This window comes from Oncorhynchus kisutch, linkage group LG16, assembly GCF_002021735.2.
Source record: "Oncorhynchus kisutch isolate 150728-3 linkage group LG16, Okis_V2, whole genome shotgun sequence".
Lineage (NCBI taxonomy): Eukaryota > Metazoa > Chordata > Actinopteri > Salmoniformes > Salmonidae > Oncorhynchus > Oncorhynchus kisutch.
Window position 1 is genome coordinate 46,782,350 of NC_034189.2, and position 25,651 is coordinate 46,808,000.

The 25,651-nt window shown below is 45.4% G+C and overlaps 2 protein-coding genes across 5 annotated transcripts; both read left to right on the plus strand.

Annotated features, from left to right (window-relative positions):
- The first annotated feature begins 51 nt into the window (after nt 1-51).
- LOC109884020 (mucin-17-like) lies at nt 52-10,265 on the plus strand. Of its 3 annotated transcripts, none has more exons than XM_031792655.1 (9): nt 52-509; nt 1,199-1,327; nt 1,522-1,655; nt 1,738-1,830; nt 6,795-6,908; nt 7,108-7,220; nt 7,368-7,677; nt 7,753-8,232; nt 8,308-10,265. In XM_031792655.1, exons 2-9 carry the CDS (start codon nt 1,285-1,287, stop codon nt 8,830-8,832), a joined length of 1,812 nt encoding a protein of 603 aa, XP_031648515.1. In that variant the 5' UTR covers nt 52-509; nt 1,199-1,284; the 3' UTR covers nt 8,833-10,265. The 3 variants fall into 3 exon arrangements, with proteins under 3 accessions (XP_031648515.1, XP_031648516.1, XP_031648517.1); XM_031792656.1 differs by having other exon boundaries at nt 7,108-7,208; XM_031792657.1 differs by lacking the exon at nt 1,522-1,655.
- Nucleotides 10,266-20,503: 10,238 nt separating this feature from the next.
- On the plus strand, nt 20,504-24,450 carry LOC109884022 (uncharacterized). Of its 2 annotated transcripts, none has more exons than XM_020476028.2 (4): nt 20,504-20,917; nt 23,563-23,646; nt 23,829-23,960; nt 24,061-24,450. In XM_020476028.2, the coding sequence occupies exons 1-4, from the start codon at nt 20,551-20,553 to the stop codon at nt 24,339-24,341; spliced, it is 864 nt and encodes a 287-aa protein (XP_020331617.1). In that variant the 5' UTR covers nt 20,504-20,550; the 3' UTR covers nt 24,342-24,450. The 2 variants fall into 2 exon arrangements, with proteins under 2 accessions (XP_020331617.1, XP_020331616.1); XM_020476027.2 differs by having other exon boundaries at nt 20,510-20,917; nt 23,796-23,960.
- Nucleotides 24,451-25,651: the final 1,201 nt, after the last annotated feature.

Consider the following 25,651-nt stretch of genomic DNA (forward strand, 5'->3'; position numbering starts at 1 on the left):
GGGGCCAGTCAGTCTGTCTGGTGATAGTTGAAACAGGAACAGAAATATACATGAAACATTCACTCACACGAGGGAAGTTTGAAGGGAGTTTGAAATTTGGCGGGATACCTAATCTTCTTTCGTGTCATAGAGCGACAAATGTCCTTTGCAGCAGCCTATTGGCGTCACCAAAAATCCCCTAAAACCGCGAATAGAGAAACGAGCTACTGGAGAGGTAAACAGATTCCGCTGTCATTCATTCAAGCAACGCGAGCTGATATGATGGATATTCTTAGCTCCTCTGTGTGGGAAATGTTATGACAGGATACATCACCGCTAGTCATACTCTGTCGGTCTCAGTTTTTCATATGCCAGTAATCCGTTTAGAAGAGATGTCTTTTTATAGCTGTCCACGGCTGCTAGACAACTAGCCAAGCTCGTTGCGCCGTAGGAGAGCTGCCGACCTTGACCAGATGGATATCACGAGGCTCGCTGTAGACGCGGGCGCGTTTATCAACCGAGCAGTTCAGGTGAGGGAGATGTTGAATTTTACTTAAGTGATATTCCAGGGTTACATAGTAGCGGAGATGACGGATGTGTAGGTGCGGCAGGTAGCCTAGTGGTTGGAGCGTTGGACTAGTAACCGAAAGGTTGCTAGATCGACTCCCCGAGCTGACAAATCTGTCATTCTGCCGCTGAACAACGCAGTTAACCCACTGTTCCTAGGCTGTCATTGTAAATAAGAATTTGTTCTTAACTGACTTGCCTAGTAAAATAAATTAAACATTTATTATTATTAAAAAACAATAAATACATTGTGAACAAAGCCGCTGTTCAGCAATCGGCGATTCCGCACCATTCATATGGACAACGTCATGTTCAGCACCACGTGACAGTGGACAGCGACGGTCTACGGGGCGCAGCCATTCCTCAAATGTGATTCTATGTGATCCTTTGAAACTGCATCTACAACACACACATAGATGACGTGTTGTATCTCCTCAGTATACGGAGGAAGCTCTGGGGCAGGCTGAGAAGACCGAGTTGGACAGCCGGTTGGAGAGTCTCCTGGACAGAGCAGAGTCCACTAAGACCTGGACTGACAAAATCATCTCACAGACTGAGACTTTACTGCAGCCTAACCCTGTTTAGTTTTTTTGTGTGTGTGTGAAAGCGGAGGGATTTTAACCTCTAGCCCCTGATCTCTGAACCCTTTTAGGAGCACGTTTAGAGGACTTGTTGTATAAGGGTCTGGATTGGAGCACCCCTGAGAGGCCAACCCCCCACGAGCTGCTGAGTGAAAACATGATGGACGCTGCTCTGGAACTGGGGCGACACACACCCTACGGTACACACACACACCCCCTACGGTACACACACCCCCTACGGTACACACACATGTACATCCTACGATACATACACACCCTACGATATACACACACGCTACGGTACACACACACTATGGTACACACACACACACTATGGTGCACACACACTATGGTTACAGACTGGACATGTGTATATATATATGTGTGTGTGTAGGTAGTACTCTGATTAAGTGTGGGGAGTTGGAGAGGCAGATCGGGGTGGCAAACAAGAAGCTGATCCAGAGTACAGACATCAACTTCCTGTCTCCTCTACGGAGGTTTACTGACCAGGAATACACAGTCATACAGGTACACACACCACATCACAACACACACACACTATTATAACACAAATACACTCTGACAACTGCGTGTTTGTGTGTGTGTGTAGAATGAGCGCAGGCAGCTGGTGAATAAGCGGTTAGATCTGGACATTGCGAAGGCCAGACTGAGAAAGGCACAGGAAGCAGACAGCGAGGCCCGGGTGAGAACACACATACTGCTGACATACTGCTGACCTCATACTGCTGACCTCGTACAGCTGACATACTGCTGACCTCGTACAGCTGACATACTGCTGACCTCATACTGCTGACCACATACAGCTGACCTCATACTGCTGACCTCATACAGCTGACCACATACTGCTGACCATATACTGCTGACCTCATACAGCTGACATACTGCTGACCACATACTGCTGACCACATACTGCTGACCTCATACTGCTGATCTCATACAGTTGACCTCACACTGCTGATCTCATACTGCTGACCACATACTGCCCACCACATACTGCTGATCTCATACAGTTGACCTCACACTGCTGGCCACATTGCTGATCACATACTGCTGACCTCATTCAGCTGAACACATACTACTGACCTCATACTACTGACCACATACTGCTGACCTCATACAGCTGATATACTGCTGATCACATACTGCTGACCTCATACTGCTGACTGCTGACCTCATACTGCTGACCTCATACTGCTGACTGCTGACCACATACTGCCCACCACATACTGCTGATCTCATACAGTTGACCTCACACTGCTGACCACATACTGCTGACCTCATACTGCTGACCTCATACTGCTGACATACTGCTGACATACTGCTGACGACATACTCCTGACCTCATACTGCTGACCTCATACTGCTGACCACATACTGCTGACCTCATACTGCTGACCTCATACAGCTGACCACATACTGTTGACCACATACTGCTGACCTCATACTGCTGACCTCATACCGCTGACCACATACTGCTGACCTCATACTGCTGACTTCATACTGCTGACCACATACTGCTGACCTCATTCATACTGCTGACCTCATACTGCTGACTTCATACTGCTGACCTCATACTGATGACTGCTGACCACATACTGCTGATCTCATACAGTTGACCTCACACTGCTGATCTCATACTGCTGACCTCATACTGCTGACCACATACTGTCCACCACATACTGCTGATCTCATACAGTTGACCTCACACTGCTGACCACACTGCTGACCACATACTGCTGACCACATACTGCTGACCTCATACTACTGAATACATACTGCTGCCCTCATACTACTGACCACATACTGCTGACCTCATATAGCTGATACACTGCTGACCACATACTGCTGACCACATACTGCTGACCTCATACTGCTGACCTCATACTGCTGACCTCATACTGCTGACTGCTGACCACATACTGCCCACCACATACTGCTGATCTCATACTGCTGACCACATACAGCTGACATACTGCTGACCTCATACTGCTGACCTCATACTGCTGACCTCATACTGCTGACCACATACTGCCCACCACATACTGCTGACCACATACTGCTTACCTCATACTACTGACCACATACCGCTGACCTCATACCGCTGACCTCATACCGCTGACCTCATACTGCTGACCTCATACTGCTGACATACTGCTGACATACTGCTGACCTCATACAGCTGACATACTGCTGACCTCATACTGCTGACCTCATACTGCTGACCACATACAGCTGACCACATACTGCTGACCATATACTGCTGACCTCATACAGATGACATACTGCTGACCACATACTGCTGACCTCATACTGCTGACCACATACTGCTGATCTCATACAGTTGACCTCACACTGCTGATCTCATACTGCTGACCACATACTGCCCACCACATACTGCTGATCGCATACAGTTGACCTCACACTGCTGACCACACTGCTGATCACATACTGCTGACCTCATTCAGCTGACATACTGCTGACGACATACTGCTGACCTCATACTGCTGAATACATACTGCTGACCTCATACTACTGACCACATACTGCTGACCTCATACAGCTGATATACTGCTGATCACATACTGCTGACCGCTGACCTCATAATGCTGACCTCATACTGCTGACTGCTGACCACATACTGCCCACCACATACTGCTGATCTCATACAGTTGACCTAACACTGCTGACCACATACTGCTGACCTCATACTGCTGACATACTGCTGACGACATACTGCTGACCTCATACTGCTGACCTCATACTGCTGACCTCATACAGCTGACCTCATACTGCTGACCACATACTGCTGACCTCATACTGCTGACCTCATACTGCTGACCACATACTGCTGACCTCATACTGCTGACTTCATACTGCTGACCACATACTGCTGACCATATACTGCTGACCTCATACAGCTGACATACTGCTGACCTCATACTGCTGATCTCATACTGCTGACCACATACTGCCCACCACATACTGCTGATCTCATACAGTTGACCTCACACTGCTGACCACACTGCTGACCACATACTGCTGACCTCATACAGCTGACATACTGCTGACGACATACTGCTGACCACATACTGCCCACCACATACTGCTGACCACATACTGCTGACCTCATACTGCTGACCTCATACTGCTGACCACATACTGCCCACCACATACTGCTGACCACATACTGCTGACCTCATACTGCTGACCTCATACTACTGACCACATACTGCTGACCACATACTGCTGACCACATACTGCTGACCTCATACAGCTGACATACTGCTGACCTCATACTACTGACCACATACTGCTGACCACATACTGCTGAATACATACTGCTGACCTCATACTGCTGACCGCATACTGCCCACCACATACTGCTGACCACATACTGCTGACCACATACTGCTGACCACATACTGCTGACCTCATACTGCTGACTACATACTGCTGACCACATACTGCTGACCACATACTGCTGACCTCATACAGCTGACATACTGCTGACCTCATACTACTGACCACATACTGCCCACCACATACTGCTGATCTCATACAGTTGACCTCACACTGCTGACTTCATACAGCTGACTTCATACAGCTGACCTCACACTGCTGACCTCATATCGGTGACGTCTTACCGCTGACCTCATGAATTGACCCTTCGCTAACCAGCTGAGCTAGCAAACAATATAACAAATTATAATTTTTGAATCTCAAAATACTCCAAAAGGCTCTGAATCTCAGGAATCACAGTAGCAAGTACCCCTGGTGCTGTTAAGTACAAGTACCCCTGGTGCTGTTAAGTACAAGTACCCCTGGTGCTGTTAAGTACAAGTACCCCTGGTGCTGTTAAGTACAAGTACCCCTGGTGCTGTTAAGTACAAGTACCCCTGGTGCTGTTAAGTACAAGTACCCCTGGTGCTGTTAAGTACAAGTACCCCTGGTGCTGTTAAGTACAAGTACCCCTGGTGCTGTTAAGGTCAAGTACCCCTGGTGCTGTTAAGTACAAGTACCCCTGGTGCTGTTAAGTACAAGTACCCCTGGTGCTGTTAAGTACAAGTACCCCTGGTGCTGTTAAGTACAAGTACCCCTGGTGCTGTTAAGTACAAGTACCCCTGGTGCTGTTAAGTACAAGTACCCCTGGTGCTGTTAAGTACAAGTACCCCTGGTGCTGTTAAGTACAAGTACCCCTGGTGCTGTTAAGTACAAGTACCCCTGGTGCTGTTAAGTACAAGTACCCCTGGTGCTGTTAAGTACAAGTACCCCTGGTGCTGTTAAGGTCAAGTACCCCTGGTGCTGTTAAGTACAAGTACCCCTGGTGCTGTTAAGTACAAGTACCCCTGGTGCTGTTAAGTACAAGTACCCCTGGTGCTGTTAAGTACAAGTACCCCTGGTGCTGTTAAGTACAAGTACCCTGGTGCTGTTAAGTACAAGTACCCCTGGTGCTGTTAAGTACAAGTACCCCTGGTGCTGTTAAGGTCAAGTACCCCTGGTGCTGTTAAGGTCAAGTACCCCTGGTGCTGTTAAGTACAAGTACCCTGGTGCTGTTAAGTACAAGTAACCCTGGTGCTGTTAAGTACAAGTACCCCTGGTGCTGTTAAGTACAAGTACCCCTGGTGCTGTTAAGTACAAGTACCCCTGGTGCTGTTAAGTACAAGTACCCCTGGTGCTGTTAAGGTACAAGTACCCCTGGTGCTGTTAAGTACAAGTACCCCTGGTGCTGTTAAGTACAAGTACCCCTGGTGCTGTTAAGTACAAGTACCCCTGGTGCTGTTAAGTACAAGTACCCCTGGTGCTGTTAAGTACAAGTACCCCTGGTGCTGTTAAGTACAAGTACCCCTGGTGCTGTTAAGTACAAGTACCCCTGGTGCTGTTAAGTACAAGTACCCCTGGTGCTGTTAAGTACAAGTACCCCTGGTGCTGTTAAGTACAAGTACCCCTGGTGCTGTTAAGGTCAAGTACCCCTGGTGCTGTTAAGTACAAGTACCCCTGGTGCTGTTAAGTACAAGTACCCCTGGTGCTGTTAAGTACAAGTACCCCTGGTGCTGTTAAGTACAAGTACCCCTGGTGCTGTTAAGTACAAGTACCCCTGGTGCTGTTAAGTACAAGTACCCCTGGTGCTGTTAAGTACAAGTACCCCTGGTGCTGTTAAGTACAAGTACCCCTGGTGCTGTTAAGTACAAGTACCCCTGGTGCTGTTAAGTACAAGTACCCCTGGTGCTGTTAAGTACAAGTACCCCTGGTGCTGTTAAGTACAAGTACCCCTGGTGCTGTTACATTATTTTGCCATTACATTTTAAGTTTTTAATATAAAAAAAGAGAACTCAGTTTTTTCCATAGCCTTCACTGGCTTTCATGCGATTTAAACGTGAGCTTGTCCTATGTGTCAGGCTGGATGACAGTTGCTATCCATTGGACCTACTCAGATGGCTGAAGGTCAGTCCTCACATATACACATGCACACTCCCACACGCTTGTTTTAACATCAGGTAGCACAGTAAGACTGGACGATATGATGAAAATGGACTAGCAGTTTTCTCAGTGGTTGGTACTGTTCCTGTCTGTTTTCTCATTGGTTGGTCCTGTTCCTGTATGTCTTCTCATTGATTGATCCTATGTATCTCTATCCAATGCTGTCAGATGTGGGCCCAGGAAGTCTCTCAGGCAGAGATGGAGCTGAGGATCTCTCAGTGTGTGTTTGACCGACAGTCAGAGATCACCAGACTACTGCTGGAGGGAATCAACACTACACATGTATGTACCAACACACACACACACACACACACACATACACACACACACACACACACACACACACACACACACACACACACACACACACACACACACACACACACACACACACACACACACACACACACACACACATTCACATAGACTGGTATTAACACAGACACCTGCTCACTCTCTCGTTCTACCCTGTCTGTTGCAGGCTGCCCATTTGAGAAGCCTGTCTGACTTTGTAGAAGCCCAGGGTAGCTACTACGCTCAGTGTTACCAGCTCACACAGGACCTACACACCCAACTGGCCTGGTGTGTATCTCTGTGAGTGTGTATCTGTGTGTGTGTATCTGTGTGTATCTGTGTGTGTATCTGTGTGTATCTCTCTGTGTGTATCTCTGTGTGTATATGTGTGTATCTCTGTGTGTGTGTGTGTGTGTGTTAACCGCTTTTTGTTTTCTCGCTTTGTAGTGCTCCCCCTCTGATCTGCTACAATAACAACTGGCACTCAGAAACTAACCAACCCTCCACAGGTAACCTGCCCTTAACAACCACCCAGCCCTTAGCAACATGTGAGTCTTCAACAACCATCCAGGTAACTAGCCAACCTGTAGCAGCCAACCAGGCAACTAGCCAACCCCTATCAAGCAACCAGGCAAACAGACAACCCTTAGCAACCAACCAGGCAGCCAACGAGTCCTCAAAAACCAAGAAGTCCTTGACAAACAACCAGACAAGCAGCCAAATCTTAGCAACCACTGGATCCTCTACAACCAACCAGGTAACCAACTAGTTTAGATTAGTTTGACAAAAATCACATATCAAGGTCAGACTTATTTCCATTTTGATTTGCTAGGCCTCGACAATCATCCAGGCAACCAGCCAACCCCTAGAAATCAACCAGGCAACCAGCCAACCCCTAGAAATCAACCAGGCAACCAGCCAACCCCTAGAAATCAACCAGGCAACCAGCCAACCTCTACAAACCAACCAGGCAGCCAGCCAACCTCTACAAACCAACCAGGCAGCCAGCCAATCCCTAGAAATCAACCAGGCAACCAGCCAACCTCTACAAACCAACCAGGCAACCAGCCAATCCCTACAAACCATCCAGGCAACCAATGAGTCCCCAACAACCAATGTGTCCTCATCAACCAACCAGGCAACAAACCAACCCTTAGCAACTAACCAGCCCTTGACAACCAACCAGGCAACCAGTCAATCCCTAGCAACCAACCAGGCACCCAACGAGTCCTCAAAAACCAAGAAGTCCTTGACAAACAACCAGACAAGCAGCCAAATCTTAGCAACCACTGGATCCTCTACAACCAACCAGGTAACCAACTAGTTTAGATTAGTTTGACAAAAATCACATATCAAGGTCAGACTTATTTCCATTTTGATTTGCTAGGCCTCGACAATCATCCAGGCAACCAGCCAACCCCTAGAAATCAACCAGGCAACCAGCCAACCCCTAGAAATCAACCAGGCAACCAGCCAACCCCTAGAAATCAACCAGGCAACCAGCCAACCTCTACAAACCAACCAGGCAGCCAGCCAACCTCTACAAACCAACCAGGCAGCCAGCCAATCCCTAGAAATCAACCAGGCAACCAGCCAACCTCTACAAACCAACCAGGCAACCAGCCAATCCCTACAAACCATCCAGGCAACCAATGAGTCCCCAACAACCAATGTGTCCTCATCAACCAACCAGGCAACAAACCAACCCTTAGCAACTAACCAGCCCTTGACAACCAACCAGGCAACCAGTCAATCCCTAGCAACCAACCAGGCACCCAGCCAATACTTAGCAACCACTGAGTCCTCACGAATCAACAAGTCCCCGACAAACAACCAAGCAACCAGACAACCCTTGACAATCAACCAGGCAACTAGCCACCCGTTAGCTACAAATGAGTCCTCAACCACATAACTAACCAAGCCAGCAATGACTTTCCAATAACCAACGAGTCCACAACAACCAATCAGGTAACCAACCAATCTCTAGCAACCTACCAGACAAACAGCCAGCCCTTAGCAACCAATGAGTCGTCAACAAACAATGAGAACTCAACCACAAACCCGGTAACCAACCAACCCTTATAAACCAACCAGGCAACAGACAGCCCTTGATAAGCCGCCAGGAAACCATCAAACTCTTCGCAGCCAATGATTTCTCAGCAATCAACGAGTCCTTGACAACCAAGGAGAACGTGACAAACAACCAACTCTCAACAACCAACCAGCCCTTAGAAACCAGCCAGAGAACCAGTCAGCCTGCAGGTGGTCCTGTAGCTGACTGAACAATCTGACTGTGGAACTGTCTGTATGAAAAGCGTGCGTTTATATTGTGAGTTTGAGTTGTGAACAGCTCCTCTCTGCCAAAACATCAGCTACCATGGCTAGGTCCTAAATGAAGGCTCTGACCTAAAATAGTGCACTAGGGAAAATAGGGTGTCACTTCGGATTGGTCCAATGTCTCAGTCGTAGTGGTGAAGGGCAACACAGCTATAGGGGCAGTCTATAAACCGTAGCAGGCTTGTATTGACCATTCACCAGTGTTGTTGTTGGACCCAGCAGGACACACGCGTACGGGCTAATCCAGGAAGAGTAAGAGGACATGCTACTATGGAGTCATCAGTGGTAGGGAAGTCTTAGATATTGATATCTACTGTCCTGTCATAACCTGTATGTGTCTATCGGAGCATCCATGTACTCTTTAAGGGAGTTACGTATTGTCGTGGCAGAATCAGAATTATTTAGGTAACATTTATAAATAAATAAAAATATTTATTTTATTTCATGCTTATGTGAGATATGTCATTAGAATGTCTATTTTTGGATAATACTGTTTGCAGTTATCTGTTCTCTGTCAGGGTTCAGTTACTTGGGCCGCAGAGAGGGGAGAGGTCAAGCTTGTCTTCATATCTTTTAAACCATGTGAAGGGATGATTGAGGGGGAACCAATTATCTCTTGGCTCCACAATGTCTGTGTGCCAGTCACTGTGTCTCCGTGAGCTTGTCCAGAATGGGAGTGTCTAAAATGACAATTGCTATATATCCTAATGTCTTGGTACTATGTTGTACCAAGAACGAGAAGGAGAACCTCGTTTTAGGAGAGCAAACTGAACGATAATTTATAGCTAATGCTGTCTGGCTATGGAATACGCCTCTCAAGTAAAGTCTTCCTTTGTAATGTTCCTAAGATCTGTTATTCGTCATGTGAGTTGAGATGGGTGTGTCTTTGCTATAAATGATACTAAGAACTGTTTTGTAAGCACTCTCAGAGAATTCATTTACAGACACTGAATTGATCTGAGAGTCACAGGGTTGTGATGGAGCTCATATAATTAAAGATGGACTTTATGATAACTCTGACTTGTGTGTGGTTTGCTCTCATGATTTGGTAAATACAGGAAATTTCCACTACAGTATCCAGACCTGAATGTATGTATATGGTGGTGGTCTACAGTATGTGCAGGTTATCTAGATGTATGTAGGTTACTGTATATGGGGGTGTAGATCTATATGGTTGGTATAGACTGTCTATTTGGAGACTTGGAGGAACACTGACAGCTGTGTTTACATGATGTATTGTGTCGTCTGAAAACAGTTTGTGTGATCAAGAGAGGTGACATTTTGTTGCATATGTAATACATGTGTGTGTGTGACCCTTCACCTCTATAGGTTGAGGTCATTTTCCATACGGCAACATGTCGCGCTTATTCCATAGCATTAAACATACACACAGCCTTGAATATAGTCCCACCAGGCTAAACCGTGTAAATGTTTCCGTCAACAGATGTTTTCAATTGACCCTGGCTGACAGGACAGCTATACACCCACACGACAGCCCCGCCTCGATCTGCTGGTGCTGAGGTCTACGTGGTTACTCTGGGTTACTGGGACACAGGTTTGACTTCCATGTGTCTGAACCTGTCAGGGTTGTTTCAGTGACATTATGTTTTATTATTAACTCTGACCATATTAGATCATCTGGAATTATTTAGAATCATATTAAACTGATAATGAGGCTCTGGTGCAGTGTGATGTTTATCAGAGCTCTGAATCTATGGCTGCTGTGTTCCTATGATTGTGTGTGTGTGTGCCCACCCGCCCTCTCTGAGCTGAGGGCCTGTATCAGAGCCAAATGAGAAGTCGGAGTCTAAAATCCGTCCATGGCTGTCGGTATTCCTGGTTTTCCTGTGGCGTTCCCGGTCATAACTGTTTCCTGTGACTATGGAATGTTTCACCTGTCCATCAGAGAGAGGTCTCCTGGTGAGATGTTTTCTGGACATCCTGTGAGGCTGAGGAAATATGAACTCCAGATCTGCCCTTGCCCACACACACACCACACACACACACGGACAAAGTATTACTTAGTACGCTGTTTGGGGATATTACATTTTATAGAATACAAACTTTCAAAAAATTCTAAATCGCATGTTGTACAGTTAGTCAATTGTAAATACTTTTATTAAGCTATATGTAGGTGAGAACTCTGGTTCAGTATCGGAGATAATTTACTAAACAACAGTTACATACTTCTCACGGTCTTCTACAACAGACCTGTGGCGAGGTGAACCTTATCTGGAAGTCCTTGGTCATAGTTTCCACATCTCCATTTGGTACACGTACTGCTGAGGAAGGGGGACACAGTCAGGTATGTACACACTGTCATGGCTGTTGTTGGTGGAAGAAGGTGAGGACCAATGCGCAGCAAATGTCCATCTTTTTAATAAAGAAATGAACACTGAACAAAAACAACAAAGTGAATGACCGAAACAGTTCTGTAAGGTGACATACACTCAACAGAAAACAATCACCCACAACTCAAGGGTGAAAACAGGCTACCTAAGTATGGTTCTCAATTAGAGACAACGAGTGACAGCTGCCTCTGATTGGGAACCATACCAGGCCAAATCATAGAAAAAAGAACATAGACTGCCCACCCCAACTCACGCCCTGGCCATACTAAAACAAAGACAAAACAAAGGAACTAAGGTCAGAACGTGACACACATTCTTATTGGACCATGCAGGAAGAGCGACAGCATGACATCACCAAAACATTCCCATCTAAAATAGTAGTGAGTGCATATATTTAATACTCTTTATGTACTGGTCCCCCTTGGGAATTGAGCCGACAACCCTGGTGTTGCAAGTGCCATGCACTACCAGCTGAGCGATATTTATTGATTTCTACAAAATCAATAAAACAGTCGAGCCCAAAAATGAAACTTATCAAATCGTCTTGTTTTTAACCTTGACTTTTTATGATGTGTCTCTTGTACACGTACTGCTTAACTGAGGGGGTCTGAGTCTCATGAAGTGCATCATATCTGAACAGGTATTGTTTCAGAATGAGGGTTGCTGTAGCTCTGCTTGTGTTGCTGTTCTGTCTGTCTGGGTCATGGACTCAGGAGGAGAGTGGAGGGTGTTCTGTCTGGGGAATGGACTCAGGAGGAGAGTGGAGGGTGTTCTGTCTGGGGAATGGACTCAGGAGGAGAGTGGAGGGTGTTCTGTCTGTCTGGGACATGGACTCAGAAGGAGAGTGGAGGGGTCATAGAGAGTGACATCACTCAACAGGGACACAGTGCAGGGAGAGAGAGCCGAGGGAGCGAAGCTACAGAGACGACCACCCCTGACATCTGGACCGAGATGAAGGAGCTGAGAGACATGGTTTTCCAGCGGCTAATAGGGATCCTAATAAATACCCCATAAAAATTGATATCTTTGGATAACTGGTGTCACGTGTGTCCTTAACCCTGGCTGCCAGACTGAGAGCCAGTGAGAGAGAGCTGATCACCACCACGAACAAGGTTCAGGGAATGGAAGGAGAGAACATGGGTATGTAAGAAATGGTTGTTGTTTCTGTGTCTTGTACTGTATGTGCAAATAAATACATCAACATACAATTATTACAAATGATTCCGATATCATTCGAGCCCCGGAGGCCAGACTGAGAGCGCCAGCGAGAGAGAACTGACCGCCACTAGGAAAGATGTTCAGGAACTGAAGAGACAGAACACAGGTAATGACAGGAAGGGATGTTGTTCTGTTTTTTATATGTGGAAATAAATATGTAAAAATACAATTATTTGAATATCCTTCAAACCCTGGAGGCCAGACTGTAAGGTGGAGGAGCTGACGACAGAGAGATTTGTTTTAGAACTACTATGGAGCTGAAGAGAGGTTTCAAGTAAAACAAATGTGCACCTCACTAACAGTCATTCAGGATCCAGAATCAGTCATTGAGAGAGGAGTTATGTTTGACATGATTGTTGATGTCTAAGGCCTGTCTCTCTGTTGTTGTTCTGATATACACGACATATAAAAACAAGTATGTGGACACCCTTTCACATTTGTGGATTCTGCTATTTCAGCCACACCAGTTGCTGACAAGTGAATAAAATCGAGCACACAGCCATGCAATCTCCATAGACAAACATTGGCAGTAGAATGGCCTTACTGAAGAGCTCAGTGACTTTCAATGTGGCACCGTCATGGGATGCCACCTTTCCAACAAGTTAGTTCGTCAAATTTCTGCGCTGCTAGAGCTGCCCCGGTCAACTCTAAGTGCTGTTATTGTGAAGTGGAAACGCCTAGGAGCAACAACAGCTCAGCCGCAAAGTGGTAGGCCACACAAGCTCATAGAACGGGACCACCGAGTGCTGAAGCGCTTAGCATGTACAAATCGTCTGTCCTCGGTTGCAACACTCACTACCGAGTTCCAAACTGCCTCTGGAAGCAACGTCAGCACAATAACTGTTGGTCGGGAGCTTCATGAAATGGGTTTCCATGGCCCAGCAGCCGCACACAAGCCTAAGACCACCATGCGCAATGCCAAGTGTCGGCTGGAGTGGTGTAAAGCTCGCCGCCATTGGACTCTGGAGCAGTGGAAATGCGTTCTCTGGAGTGATGAATCACGCTTCACCATCTGCCAGTCCGACAAACAAATCTGGCTTTGGCGGATGCCAGGAGAATGCTACCTGTCTGAGTGCATAGTGCCAACTGTAAAGTTTGGTGGGGGAGGAATGATAGTCTGGGCCTGTTTTTCATGGTTCGGGCCCCTTAGTTCCAGTGAAGGAAAATCTTAACACTACAGCATACAATGACACTAGACGATTCTGTGCATTCAACTTTGTGGCAACAGTTTGGGGAAGGCCCTTTTCTGTTTCAGCATGACAATGTCCCCGTGCACAAAGCGAGGTCCATACAGAAATGGTTTGTCGAGATTGGTGTGGAATAACTTGACTGGCCTGCCCAGAGCCCGGACCTCAACCATATCGAACACCTTTGGGATGAATTGGAACGCCGACTATGAGCCAGGCATAATCGCCCAACATCATTGCCCGACCTCTCTAATGCTCTTGTGGCTGAATGGAAGCAATGTTCCAACATCTAGTGGAAACTCCATATTAATGCACATGATTTTGGATTGAGATATTCGACGAGCAGGTGTCCACATACCTTTGGTCATGTAGTGTACATCATCTAAAGGACAGAACAAAGTGAATTCTCTCTAACTGGGACAGTGTTTCCTCTCCTATGTTCACAGACAGACCAAAGGTAGCTTTCTCTGCTGGTTTGACTGATTCAGGATCTGTAGGCCCATTCAATACTGAAACCACACTGGTATACTCCAGGGTCCTCACCAACATCGGCAAGGCCTACAGCCCGATTACAGGTAACCTTCACCGAGTGACAGCCGGGAGATGCCTGTTTCTGTCTGTCCTTCCGTGTGCCCGAGTTGAAGTGGAGAAAAGTAAAGAGTTGACCCCTCTCTTCTTGTCCTCTGCTGCAGATGCCTTCACAGCACCAGTGTCTACTACATCCGAGTCAATGCTTCTCATACTGCGAGTTGAGAGTACATGGGTATATCCATGTCCAAGAATGGGCAGAGCATCATGTACAGTCGTGGGAATAATGCTGGAGGTTATGAGACACTGTCTAATGGACTCAGCCTAGAGCTGGAGGAAGGAGATGTGGTGTACATCCGTCTCCCTTTAGGGAACAGGCTCATTGACAGCAGAGAAAATCGCAACACCTTTCAGTGGCTTCCTGCTCTTCACTGTGTGAGAACATCGTGGATGCTGTCATGGTCTAATATGAGCCAAAATAGCTCCTCTTACTTCTATCAATAAAAACGTCTTGAAAACAAGTAGAATCGTGCATCTTTTGTAAAGTACTGATCCAAAGACCGAAGGGTCGTCATTATGGGACAGGTGTTTGCAGTAAAGGACAAAACATAAAAAACTATGCTAAAACATTTCAATATCTTCGTTTACATTCTGCTATTTTGTTAAACCTGCTACACATACTCTCCAATGTGTTAATAGTATGTTGTACGGTTAGTCACTTGTAAATACTGTTAGTGAGCTGTATGTAGGAGAGAATTCTGGTTCAGTTCGTTGTAGATCATTTCCTAAACAACAGTTGCAGCCTTCTCACGGTCTTATACAACACGGACTGAGCTGACCTGCTTGCGAGGCGAGTCTCATCAGAATGCCCCTGGCTATAGTTTCCATTTCTCCGTTGAGTGACCTGTCTTCTGTGCACGTGCTGCTTAGGGAGGAACACATAGACACACAGTCAAACACACACTATTGTTTTTTTTATTTATTTATTTTTTTATTTTACCTTTATTTAACCAGGTAGGCAAGTTGAGAACAAGTTCTCATTTACAATTGCGACCTGGCCAAGATAAAGCAAAGCAGTTCGACAGATAAAACGACACAGAGTTACACATGGAGTAAAAACAAACATACAGTCAATAATGCAGTATAAACAAGTCTATATACAATGTGAGCAAATGAGGTGAGAAGGGAGGTAAAGGCAAAAAAAGGCCATGATGGCAAAGTAAATACAATATAGCAAGTAAAATACTGGAATGGTAGTTTTGCAATGGAAGAATGTGCAAAGTAGAAATAAAAAAATAATGGGGTGCAAAGGAGCAAAATAAATAAATAAATAAAAATTAAATACAGTTGGGAAAGAGGTAGTTGTTTGGGCTAAATTTTAGGTGGGCTATGTACAGGTGCAGTAATCTGTGAGCTGCTCTGACAGTTGGTGCTTAAAGCTAGTGAGGGAGATAAGTGTTTCCAGTTTCAGAGATTTTTGTAGTTCGTTCCAGTCATTGGCAGCAGAGAACTGGAAGGAGAGGCGGCCAAAGAAAGAATTGGTCTTGGGGGTGACTAGAGAGATATACCTGCTGGAGCGTGTGCTACAGGTGGGAGATGCTATGGTGACCAGCGAGCTGAGATAAGGGGGGACTTTACCTAGCAGGGTCTTGTAGATGACATGGAGCCAGTGGGTTTGGCGACGAGTATGAAGCGAGGGCCAGCCAACGAGAGCGTACAGGTCGCAATGGTGGGTAGTATATGGGGCTTTGGTGATAAAACGGATTGCACTGTGATAGACTGCATCCAATTTGTTGAGTAGGGTATTGGAGGCTATTTTGTAAATGACATCGCCAAAGTCGAGGATTGGTAGGATGGTCAGTTTTACAAGGGTATGTTTGGCAGCATGAGTGAAGGATGCTTTGTTGCGAAATAGGAAGCCAATTCTAGATTTAACTTTGGATTGGAGATGTTTGATATGGGTCTGGAAGGAGAGTTTACAGTCTAACCAGACACCTAAGTATTTGTAGTTGTCCACGTATTCTAAGTCAGAGCCGTCCAGAGTAGTGATGTTGGACAGGCGGGTAGGTGCAGGTAGCGATCGGTTGAAGAGCATGCATTTAGTTTTACTTGTATTTAAGAGCAATTGGAGGCCACGGAAGGAGAGTTGTATGGCATTGAAGCTTGCCTGGAGGGTTGTTAACACAGTGTCCAAAGAAGGGCCGGAAGTATACAGAATGGTGTCGTCTGCGTAGAGGTGGATCAGGGACTCACCAGCAGCAAGAGCGACCTCATTGATGTATACAGAGAAGAGAGTCGGTCCAAGAATTGAACCCTGTGGCACCCCCATAGAGACTGCCAGAGGTCCGGACAGCAGACCCTCCGACTTGACACACTGAACTCTATCAGAGAAGTAGTTGGTGAACCAGGCGAGGCAATCATTTGAGAAACCAAGGCTGTCGAGTCTGCCGATGAGGATATGGTGATTGACAGAGTCGAAAGCCTTGGCCAGATCAATGAATACGGCTGCACAGTAATGTTTCTTATCGATGGCGGTTAAGATATCGTTTAGGACCTTGAGCGTGGCTGAGGTGCACCCATGACCAGCTCTGAAACCAGATTGCATAGCAGAGAAGGTATGGTGAGATTCGAAATGGTCGGTAATCTGTTTGTTGACTTGGCTTTCGAAGACCTTAGAAAGGCACGGTAGGATAGATATAGGTCTGTAGCAGTTTGGGTCAAGAGTGTCCCCCCCTTTGAAGAGGGGGATGACCGCAGCTGCTTTCCAATCTTTGGGAATCTCAGACGACACGAAAGAGAGGTTGAACAGGCTAGTAATAGGGGTGGCAACAATTTCGGCAGATAATTTTAGAAAGAAAGGGTCCAGATTGTCTAGCCCGGCTGATTTGTAGGGGTCCAGATTTTGCAGCTCTTTCAGAACATCAGCTGAATGGATTTGGGAGAAGGAGAAATGGGGAAGGCTTGGGCGAGTTGCTGTTGGGGGTGCAGTGCTGTTGTCCGGGGTAGGAGTAGCCAGGTGGAAAGCATGGCCAGCCGTAGAAAAATGCTTATTGAAATTCTCAATTATGGTGGATTTATCAGTGGTGACAGTGTTTCCTATCTTCAGTGCAGTGGGCAGCTGGGAGGAGGTGTTCTTATTCTCCATGGACTTTACAGTGTCCCAGAACTTTTTTGAGTTAGTGTTGCAGGAAGCAAATTTCTGCTTGAAAAAGCTAGCCTTGGCTTTTCTAACTGCCTGTGTATAATGATTTCTAGCTTCCCTGAACAGCTGCATATCACGGGGGCTGTTCGATGCTAATGCAGAACGCCATAGGATGTTTTTGTGTTGGTTAAGGGCAGTCAGGTCTGGGGAGAACCAAGGGCTATATCTGTTCCTGGTTCTAAATTTCTTGAATGGGGCATGTTTATTTAAGATGGTTAGGAAGGCATTTTTAAAAAATATCCAGGCATCCTCTACTGACGGGATGAGATCAATATCCTTCCAGGATACCCCGGCCAGGTCGATTAGAAAGGCCTGCTCGCAGAAGTGTTTCAGGGAGCGTTTTACAGTGATGAGTGGAGGTCGTTTGACCGCTGACCCATTACGGATGCAGGCAATGAGGCAGTGATCGCTGAGATCTTGGTCGAAGACAGCAGAGGTGTATTTAGAGGGGAAGTTGGTTAGGATGATATCTATGAGGGTGCCCGTGTTTAAGGTTTTGGGGAGGTACCTGGTAGGTTCATTGATTATTTGTGTGAGATTGAGGGCATCAAGTTTAGATTGTAGGATGGCTGGGGTGTTAAGCATGTTCCAGTTTAGGTCGCCTAGCAGCACGAACTCTGAAGATAGATGGGGGGCAATCAGTTCACATATGGTGTCCAGAGCACAGCTGGGGGCAGAGGGTGGTCTATAGCAGGCGGCAACGGTGAGAGACTTGTTTTTAGAGAGGTGGATTTTTAAAAGTAGAAGTTCAAATTGTTTGGGTACAGACCTGGATAGTAGGACAGAACTCTGCAGGCTATCTTTGCAGTAGATTGCAACACCGCCCCCTTTGGCAGTTCTATCTTGTCTGAAAATGTTGTAGTTTGGAATTAAAACTTCAGAATTTTTGGTGGTCTTCCTAAGCCAGGATTCAGACACAGCTAGAACATCCGGGTTGGCAGAGTGTGCTAAAGCAGTGAATAGAACAAACTTAGGGAGGAGGCTTCTAATGTTAACATGCATGAAACCAAGGCTATTACGGTTACAGAAGTCGTCAAAAGAGAGCGCCTGGGGAATAGGAGTGGAGCTAGGCACTGCAGGGCCTGGATTCACCTCTACATCGCCAGAGGAACATAGGAGGAGTAGAATAAGGGTACGGCTAAAAGCTATGAGAATTGGTCGTCTAGAACGTCTGGAACATAGAGTAAAAGGAGGTTTCTGGGGGCGATAAAATAGCATCAAGGTATAATGTACAGACAAATGTATGGCAGGATGTGAATACAGTGGAGGTAAACCTAGGTATTGAGTGATGAAGAGAGAGATATTGTCTCTAGAAACATCGTTGAAACCAGGAGATGTCATTGCATGTGTGGGTGGTGGAACTAATAGGTTGGATAAGGTATAGTGAGCAGGACTAGAGGCTCTACAGTGAAATAAGCCAATAAACACTAACCAGAACAGAAATGGACAAGACATATTGACATTAAGGATAGGCATGCTTAGTCGAGTGATCAAAAGGGTCCGGTGAGTGGAGAGGTTGGTTGGTGATTTAGACAGCTAGCCAGGGCATCGGTAGCAAGCTAGCATAGGATGGAGGTCTGTTAGCCACCCCTTACGTTCCGTCAGTAGATTAGTGGGGTTCCGTGTGGTAGAGGGGATTAATCCAAATCACACAACAACAACAAAAATAAAAACAATAGATATAGTTAGAGGCCCAAGAAGAAAATATAATAATAATAATTTAAAAAATAATTTAAAAAAAATAATAATAAAAAAATTGTCCGATTGTCTATTCAGATAGCAGCCGGTAAGACAGCTAACGGTTAGCAGGCCGCAGATGGGCGTTCAGGTAACGTCGCGACGGAGGAGCCGGCCGAATAACTCCTTCGGGTAGATAACGTCGGCAGTCCAGTTGTGAAGGCCCGGTGGGGCTCCGCGAAGGCAGTAAAACGGGTCCGGATAGGTGACTGCAGCCCAGGTGTGATTGATGGAACTCAGGAGTGATTGACGGAGCTTGCTAGCTCCGATGGTCACACGGATAGCAGCTAGCTAGCTGTGAGATCCGGGTATGAATGTCCAGGGACATGGAGAGAAAAATTGGTCCGGTATGTTCCGTTCCGAGCCGCGCTGCGCCGTACAGAACTGGCGATAGATTTTCGAGCTAAAGGATAGCTGATGACCACAAAACGATTTGCCAGTAAAGGAGCTAACTAGCTTCTGAACTAGCTTCTGGATTAGCTTCTGGCTAGTTTCAGGCTAGCTTCTTGGAGTTTCTGGCTAGCTTCTTGGAGGATTACAGATCTGAGGTAAATAATACTTTTTTATAAATATACATTGGTGAGGCGGGTTGCAGGAGAGTGTTTTGAAGATGAGTTGATGGAAAATAAAAATAAAATGTATGTGAAAAAGTTGTAAATATATATATATACAGGACACGACAAGACGAGGACAAAAGACGTCTGAACTGCTATGCCACCTTGGAGTTTTTGGACCGTGCAGCATTAAGGAAGAGCAACAATATTCCGTCACCAAAACATTCCCATTTCGGTCTGAAACAGCAACTACATTCCAACCTGATAGCAGCAGGTAGTTGACAACAGCTGACGTCAGGGGATCCTTCACTAAACAACAGGTGCAGATGTCTCACAGTCTTATACAACATTGACAGAGCTGACCAGCTCCAAAACGTGATCAAATCGTCTTGTTTTTAACCTTGACTTTTTAATGACGTGTCTCTTGTACACGTACTGCTTAACTGATGTGTGTATATAAGGAGGGGGTCTGAGCCTCATAAAGTGTATCATATCTGAAACAGGTATCGTTTCAGAATGAGGGGTGCTGTAGCTCTGCTTGTGTTGCTGTTCTGTCTGTCTGGGGCATGGACTCAGGAGGAGAGTGGACGGGTCAGAGAGAGTGACATCACTCAACAGGGACACAGTACAGAGAGAGAGAGCCGAGGGAGCGAAGCTACAGAGGTGACCGGCGAACGTGCGACCACGCAACCTGACATCTGGGATGAGATGAAGGGCCTGAGAGACATGCTGTTTGAGCAGAGAGAGAAGCTGAGGACGATGGAGGGCAGAGTGACAGCCTGTGAGGGTGAGGTAGAGGCACAGAAAAACACAGTGATGGACCTAAGAATCCAGCTGATGGTCACTAAGGCCAAAGTGGCGGAACTGGAGAAAGATGATGCAGGTAACATAAAATACTATAAATACTATAAATACTATAAATACTATAAATACTATAAATACTGACCAAAAATATAAATGCAACAACTTCTACAATTCTACTGAGTTACAGTTCATAGAAGGATGTCAGTCAATTGAAATAAATTAATTAGGCCCTGATCTATGGATTTCACATGACTGGGCAGGGGCGCAGCCATGGGTGGGCCTGGCCCCCAAGTGGGTGGGCCTATGCCTTCCCAGGCCCACTGGGAAGCAAGGCCCATCCAATCAGAATGATTTTTTTTCCACACAAAAGGGCTTTATTACAGACAGAAATAATCCTCAGTTTCATGTTACGAGAATTATGTCCTCAATATTCATAACCCAATTCAAATAAACTATTCGGTCTGCAACCCAGAATTTGTAAGATACTGGTTGAATGAAACAGACGGAGGCCCAGCTATGATAGTCAAAAATGTATTTAAACATATAAATTTCATTAACATTTCATCAGCTGTCCGGGTGGCTGGTCTCAGACGATCCCATAGATGCAGAAGAAGCCTGATGTGGAGGTCATGCGCTGGTGTTGTTACACATGGTCTGCGGTCATGAAACCGGTTGGATGTGCTGCCAAATTCTCTAAAACAACGTTGGAGGTGGCTTATGGTAGAGAAATTAACATTAAATTCTCTGGCAACAGCTTTGTTGGCGATTCCTGCAGTCAGCAGCAAAACTGCACATTTTAGAGTGGCCTTTTATTGTCCCCAGCACAAGGTGCACCTGTGTAATGATCTTACTGTTTAATCAGCTCCTATACAGTGGGGCAAAAAAGTATTTAGTCAGCCACCAATTGTGCAAGTTCTCCCACTTAAAAAGATGAGAGAGGCCTGTATTTTCTTTAGGTACACTTCAACTATGACAGACAAAATCAGAAAAAAAAATCCAGAAAATCACATTGTAGTGGAAAATAAGTATTTGGTCAATAACAAAAGTTTATCTCAATACTTTATACCCTTTGTTGGCAATGACAGAGGTCAAACATTTTCTGTAAGTCTTCACAAGGTTTTCACACACTGTTGCTGGTATTTTGGCCCATTCCTCCATGCAGATCTCCTCTAGAGCAGTGATGTTTTGGGGCTGTTGCTGGGCAACACGGGCTTTCAACTCCCTCCAAAGATTTTCTATGGGGTTGAGATCTGGAGACTGGCTAGGCCACTCCAGGACCTTGAAATGCTTCCTACGAAGCCACTCCTTTGTTGCCCGGGCGGTGTGTTTGGGACCATTGTCATGCTGAAAGACCCAGCCACGTTTCATCTTCAATGCCCTTGCTGATGGAAGGAGGTTTTCACTCAAAATCTCACGATACATGGCCCCATTCATTCTTTCCTTTACACGGATCAGTCGTCCTAGTCCCTTTGCAGAAAAACAGCCCCAAAGCATGATGTTTCCACCCCCATGCTTCACAGTAGGTATGGTGTTCTTTGGATGCAACTCAGAATTCTTTGTCCTCCAAACACAACGAGTTGAGTTTTTACCAAAAAGTTATATTTTGGTTTCATCTGACCATATGACATTCTCCCAATCTTCTTCTGGTTCATCCAAATGCTCTCTAGCAAACTTCAGACGGGCCTGGACATGTACTGGCTTAAGCAGGGGGACACGTCTGGCACTGCAGGATTTGAGTCCCTGGCGGCGTAGTGTGTTACTGATGGTAGGCTTTGTTACTTTGGTCCCAGCTCTCTGCAGGTAATTCACTAGGTCCCCCTGTGTGGTTCTGGGATTTTTGCTCACCGTTCTTATGATCATTTTGACCCCACGGGGTGAGATCTTGCGTGGAGCCCCAGATCGAGGGAGATTATCAGTGGTCTTGTATGTCTTCCATTTCCTAATAATTGCTCCCACAGTTGATTTCTTCAAACCAAGCTGCTTACCTATTGCAGATTCAGTCTTGCCAGCCTGGTGCAGGTCTACAATTTTGTTTCTGGTGTCCTTTGACAGCTCTTTGGTCTTGGCCATAGTGGAGTTTGGAGTGTGACTGTTTGAGGTTGTGGACAGGTGTCTTTTATACTGATAACAAGTTCAAACAGGTGCCATTAATACAGGTAACGAGTGGAGGACAGAGGAGCCTCTTAAAGAAGAAGTTACAGGTCTGTGAGAGCCAGAAATCTTGCTTGTTTGTAGGTGACCGAATACTTATTTTCCACCATAATTTGCAAATAAATTCATAAAAAATCCTACAATGTGATTTTCTGGATTTTTTTTTTCATTTTGTCAGTCATAGTTGAAGTGTACCTATGATGAAAATTACAGGCCTCTCTCATCTTTTTAAGTGGGAGAACTTGCACAATTGGTGGCTGACTAAATACTTTTTTGCCCCACTGTAGATGCCACACCTGTCAGGTGGATGGATTATCTTGGCAAAGGAGAAATGCTCAATAACAGGGATGGAAACAAATTTGTGCACAACATTTGAGAGAAATAAACTTTTTGTGGGTATGGAACATTTCTGGGATCTTTTATTTCAGCTCATGAAACATGGGACCAACACTTCACATGTTGTGTTTATATTTTTATTCTGTATATATTAATTGAATCAATATCATTACTAAACCACAAAACATATTACATATTTTGCTGGTGGAATATTGGTGTGTCTTTGATCTTCTTCAGCCCTGGAGGCCAGACTGAGTGCCAGTGAGAGAGAACTGACCACCACTAGGAATGATGTTGAGGAACTGAAGAGACAGAACACAGGTAATGACAGATCCAGACCCGGCCGTTGAGAGAAGAACTACAGCTCACATGTCTCACATCTAACGTCTCATCACCCTGTTGTTGTTTCAGTCACGGAGCATGCCACTGAACTATCATCGTGGGGACAGAACAAAATAACGCTCTCTCAGTGGGACTGTGTGTTTTCTCTCCTGTGTTCACAGACAGACCAAACGTGGCTTTCTCTGCTGCTGGTTTGAAAGATAAGGGACCCATAGGTCCCTTCAATACTGACACCAACCTGGTCTACACCAGAGTCATCACCAACATCGGCAAGGCCTACAGCCCGATTACAGGTAAGATGCCTGTTTCTGTCCAGAGGTGGTGTTCCGTGTGCCAGAATTGAAGTGGAGAAAAGTAAAGAGTTGACCCCTCTCTTCTTGTCCTCTGCTGCAGGTGCCTTCACAGCACCAGTGAGAGGCATCTACTACATCAGATTCACCGCTGCTCAACATGGGCTTGGTTACATGGGTATATCCATGTTCAAGAATGGGCAGGCGACCATGTCTAACTATCATTACAATAGCCATGGATACTGGATCCATTTATCTAATGGTGTCATTCTGGAGCTGGAGGAGGGAGACGTGGTGTACATGCGTCTCCCTGCGAGCTACAGGCTCTATGATAACTCATATAATCAAAACATCTTCAGTGGCTTCCTGCTTTTCACTGTGTGAGAACATCAGAAATACTGTGATGGTCTCATGCGAAGAGGAGTTTGAATGTCAGGGCCTCGCGGAGCCACAAAGGCTCCTCTTACGATCAATAAACACATCTTGAAAAGGGGAGAAGAATCACACATCCTTTGTAAAGCTAAGATCTAATGATCTAAGGGTTATCATTATGAGCCAGATTTACTAAGTGGCAATACACCAGAAGCAATGCTAAATCACACACTATACTGAACTGTACACTACTGAACTGTACACTACTGAACTGTATACTATACTGAACTGTACACTACTGAACTGTACACTACTGAACTGTACACTACTGAACTGTACACTATACTGAACTGTACACTACTGAACTGTACACTATACTGAACTGTACACTACTGAACTGTACACTACTGCACTGTATACTATACTGAACTGTACACTACTGAACTGTACACTACTGAACTGTAAACTACTGAACTGTACACTACTGAACTGTACACTATACTGAACTGTACACTATACTGAACTGTACACTATACTGAACTGTATACTATACTGAACTGTACACTACTGAACTGTATACTATACTGAACTGTACACTACTGAACTGTACACTACTGAACTGTACACTATACTGAACTGTACACTATACTGAACTGTACACTACTGAACTGTACACTATACTGAACTGTATACTATACTGAACTGTACACTAATGAACTGTATACTATACTGAACTGTACACTACTGAACTGTAAACTACTGAACTGTACACTACTGAACTGTACACTATACTGAACTGTACACTATACTGAACTGTACACTATACTGAACTGTATACTATACTGAACTGTACACTACTGAACTGTACACTACTGAACTGTACACTATACTGAACTGTACACTACTGAACTGTACACTACTGAACTGTACACTATACAGAACTGTACACTACTGAACTGTACACTACTGAAGTGTATACTATACTGAACTGTATACTACTGAACTATACACTACTGAACTGTACACTATACAGAACTGTACACTACTGAACTGTACACCATACTGAACTGTACACTACTGAACTGTACACTACTGAACTGTACACTATACAGAACTGTACACTACTGAACTGTACACTACTGAAGTGTATACTATACTGAACTGTACACTACTGAACTGTACACTACTGAACTGTACACCATACTGAACTGTACACTACTGAACTGTACACTATTGAACTGTACACTACTCAACTGTACACTACTGAACTGTACACCATACTGAACTGTACACTACTGAACTGTACACTAATGAAATGTACA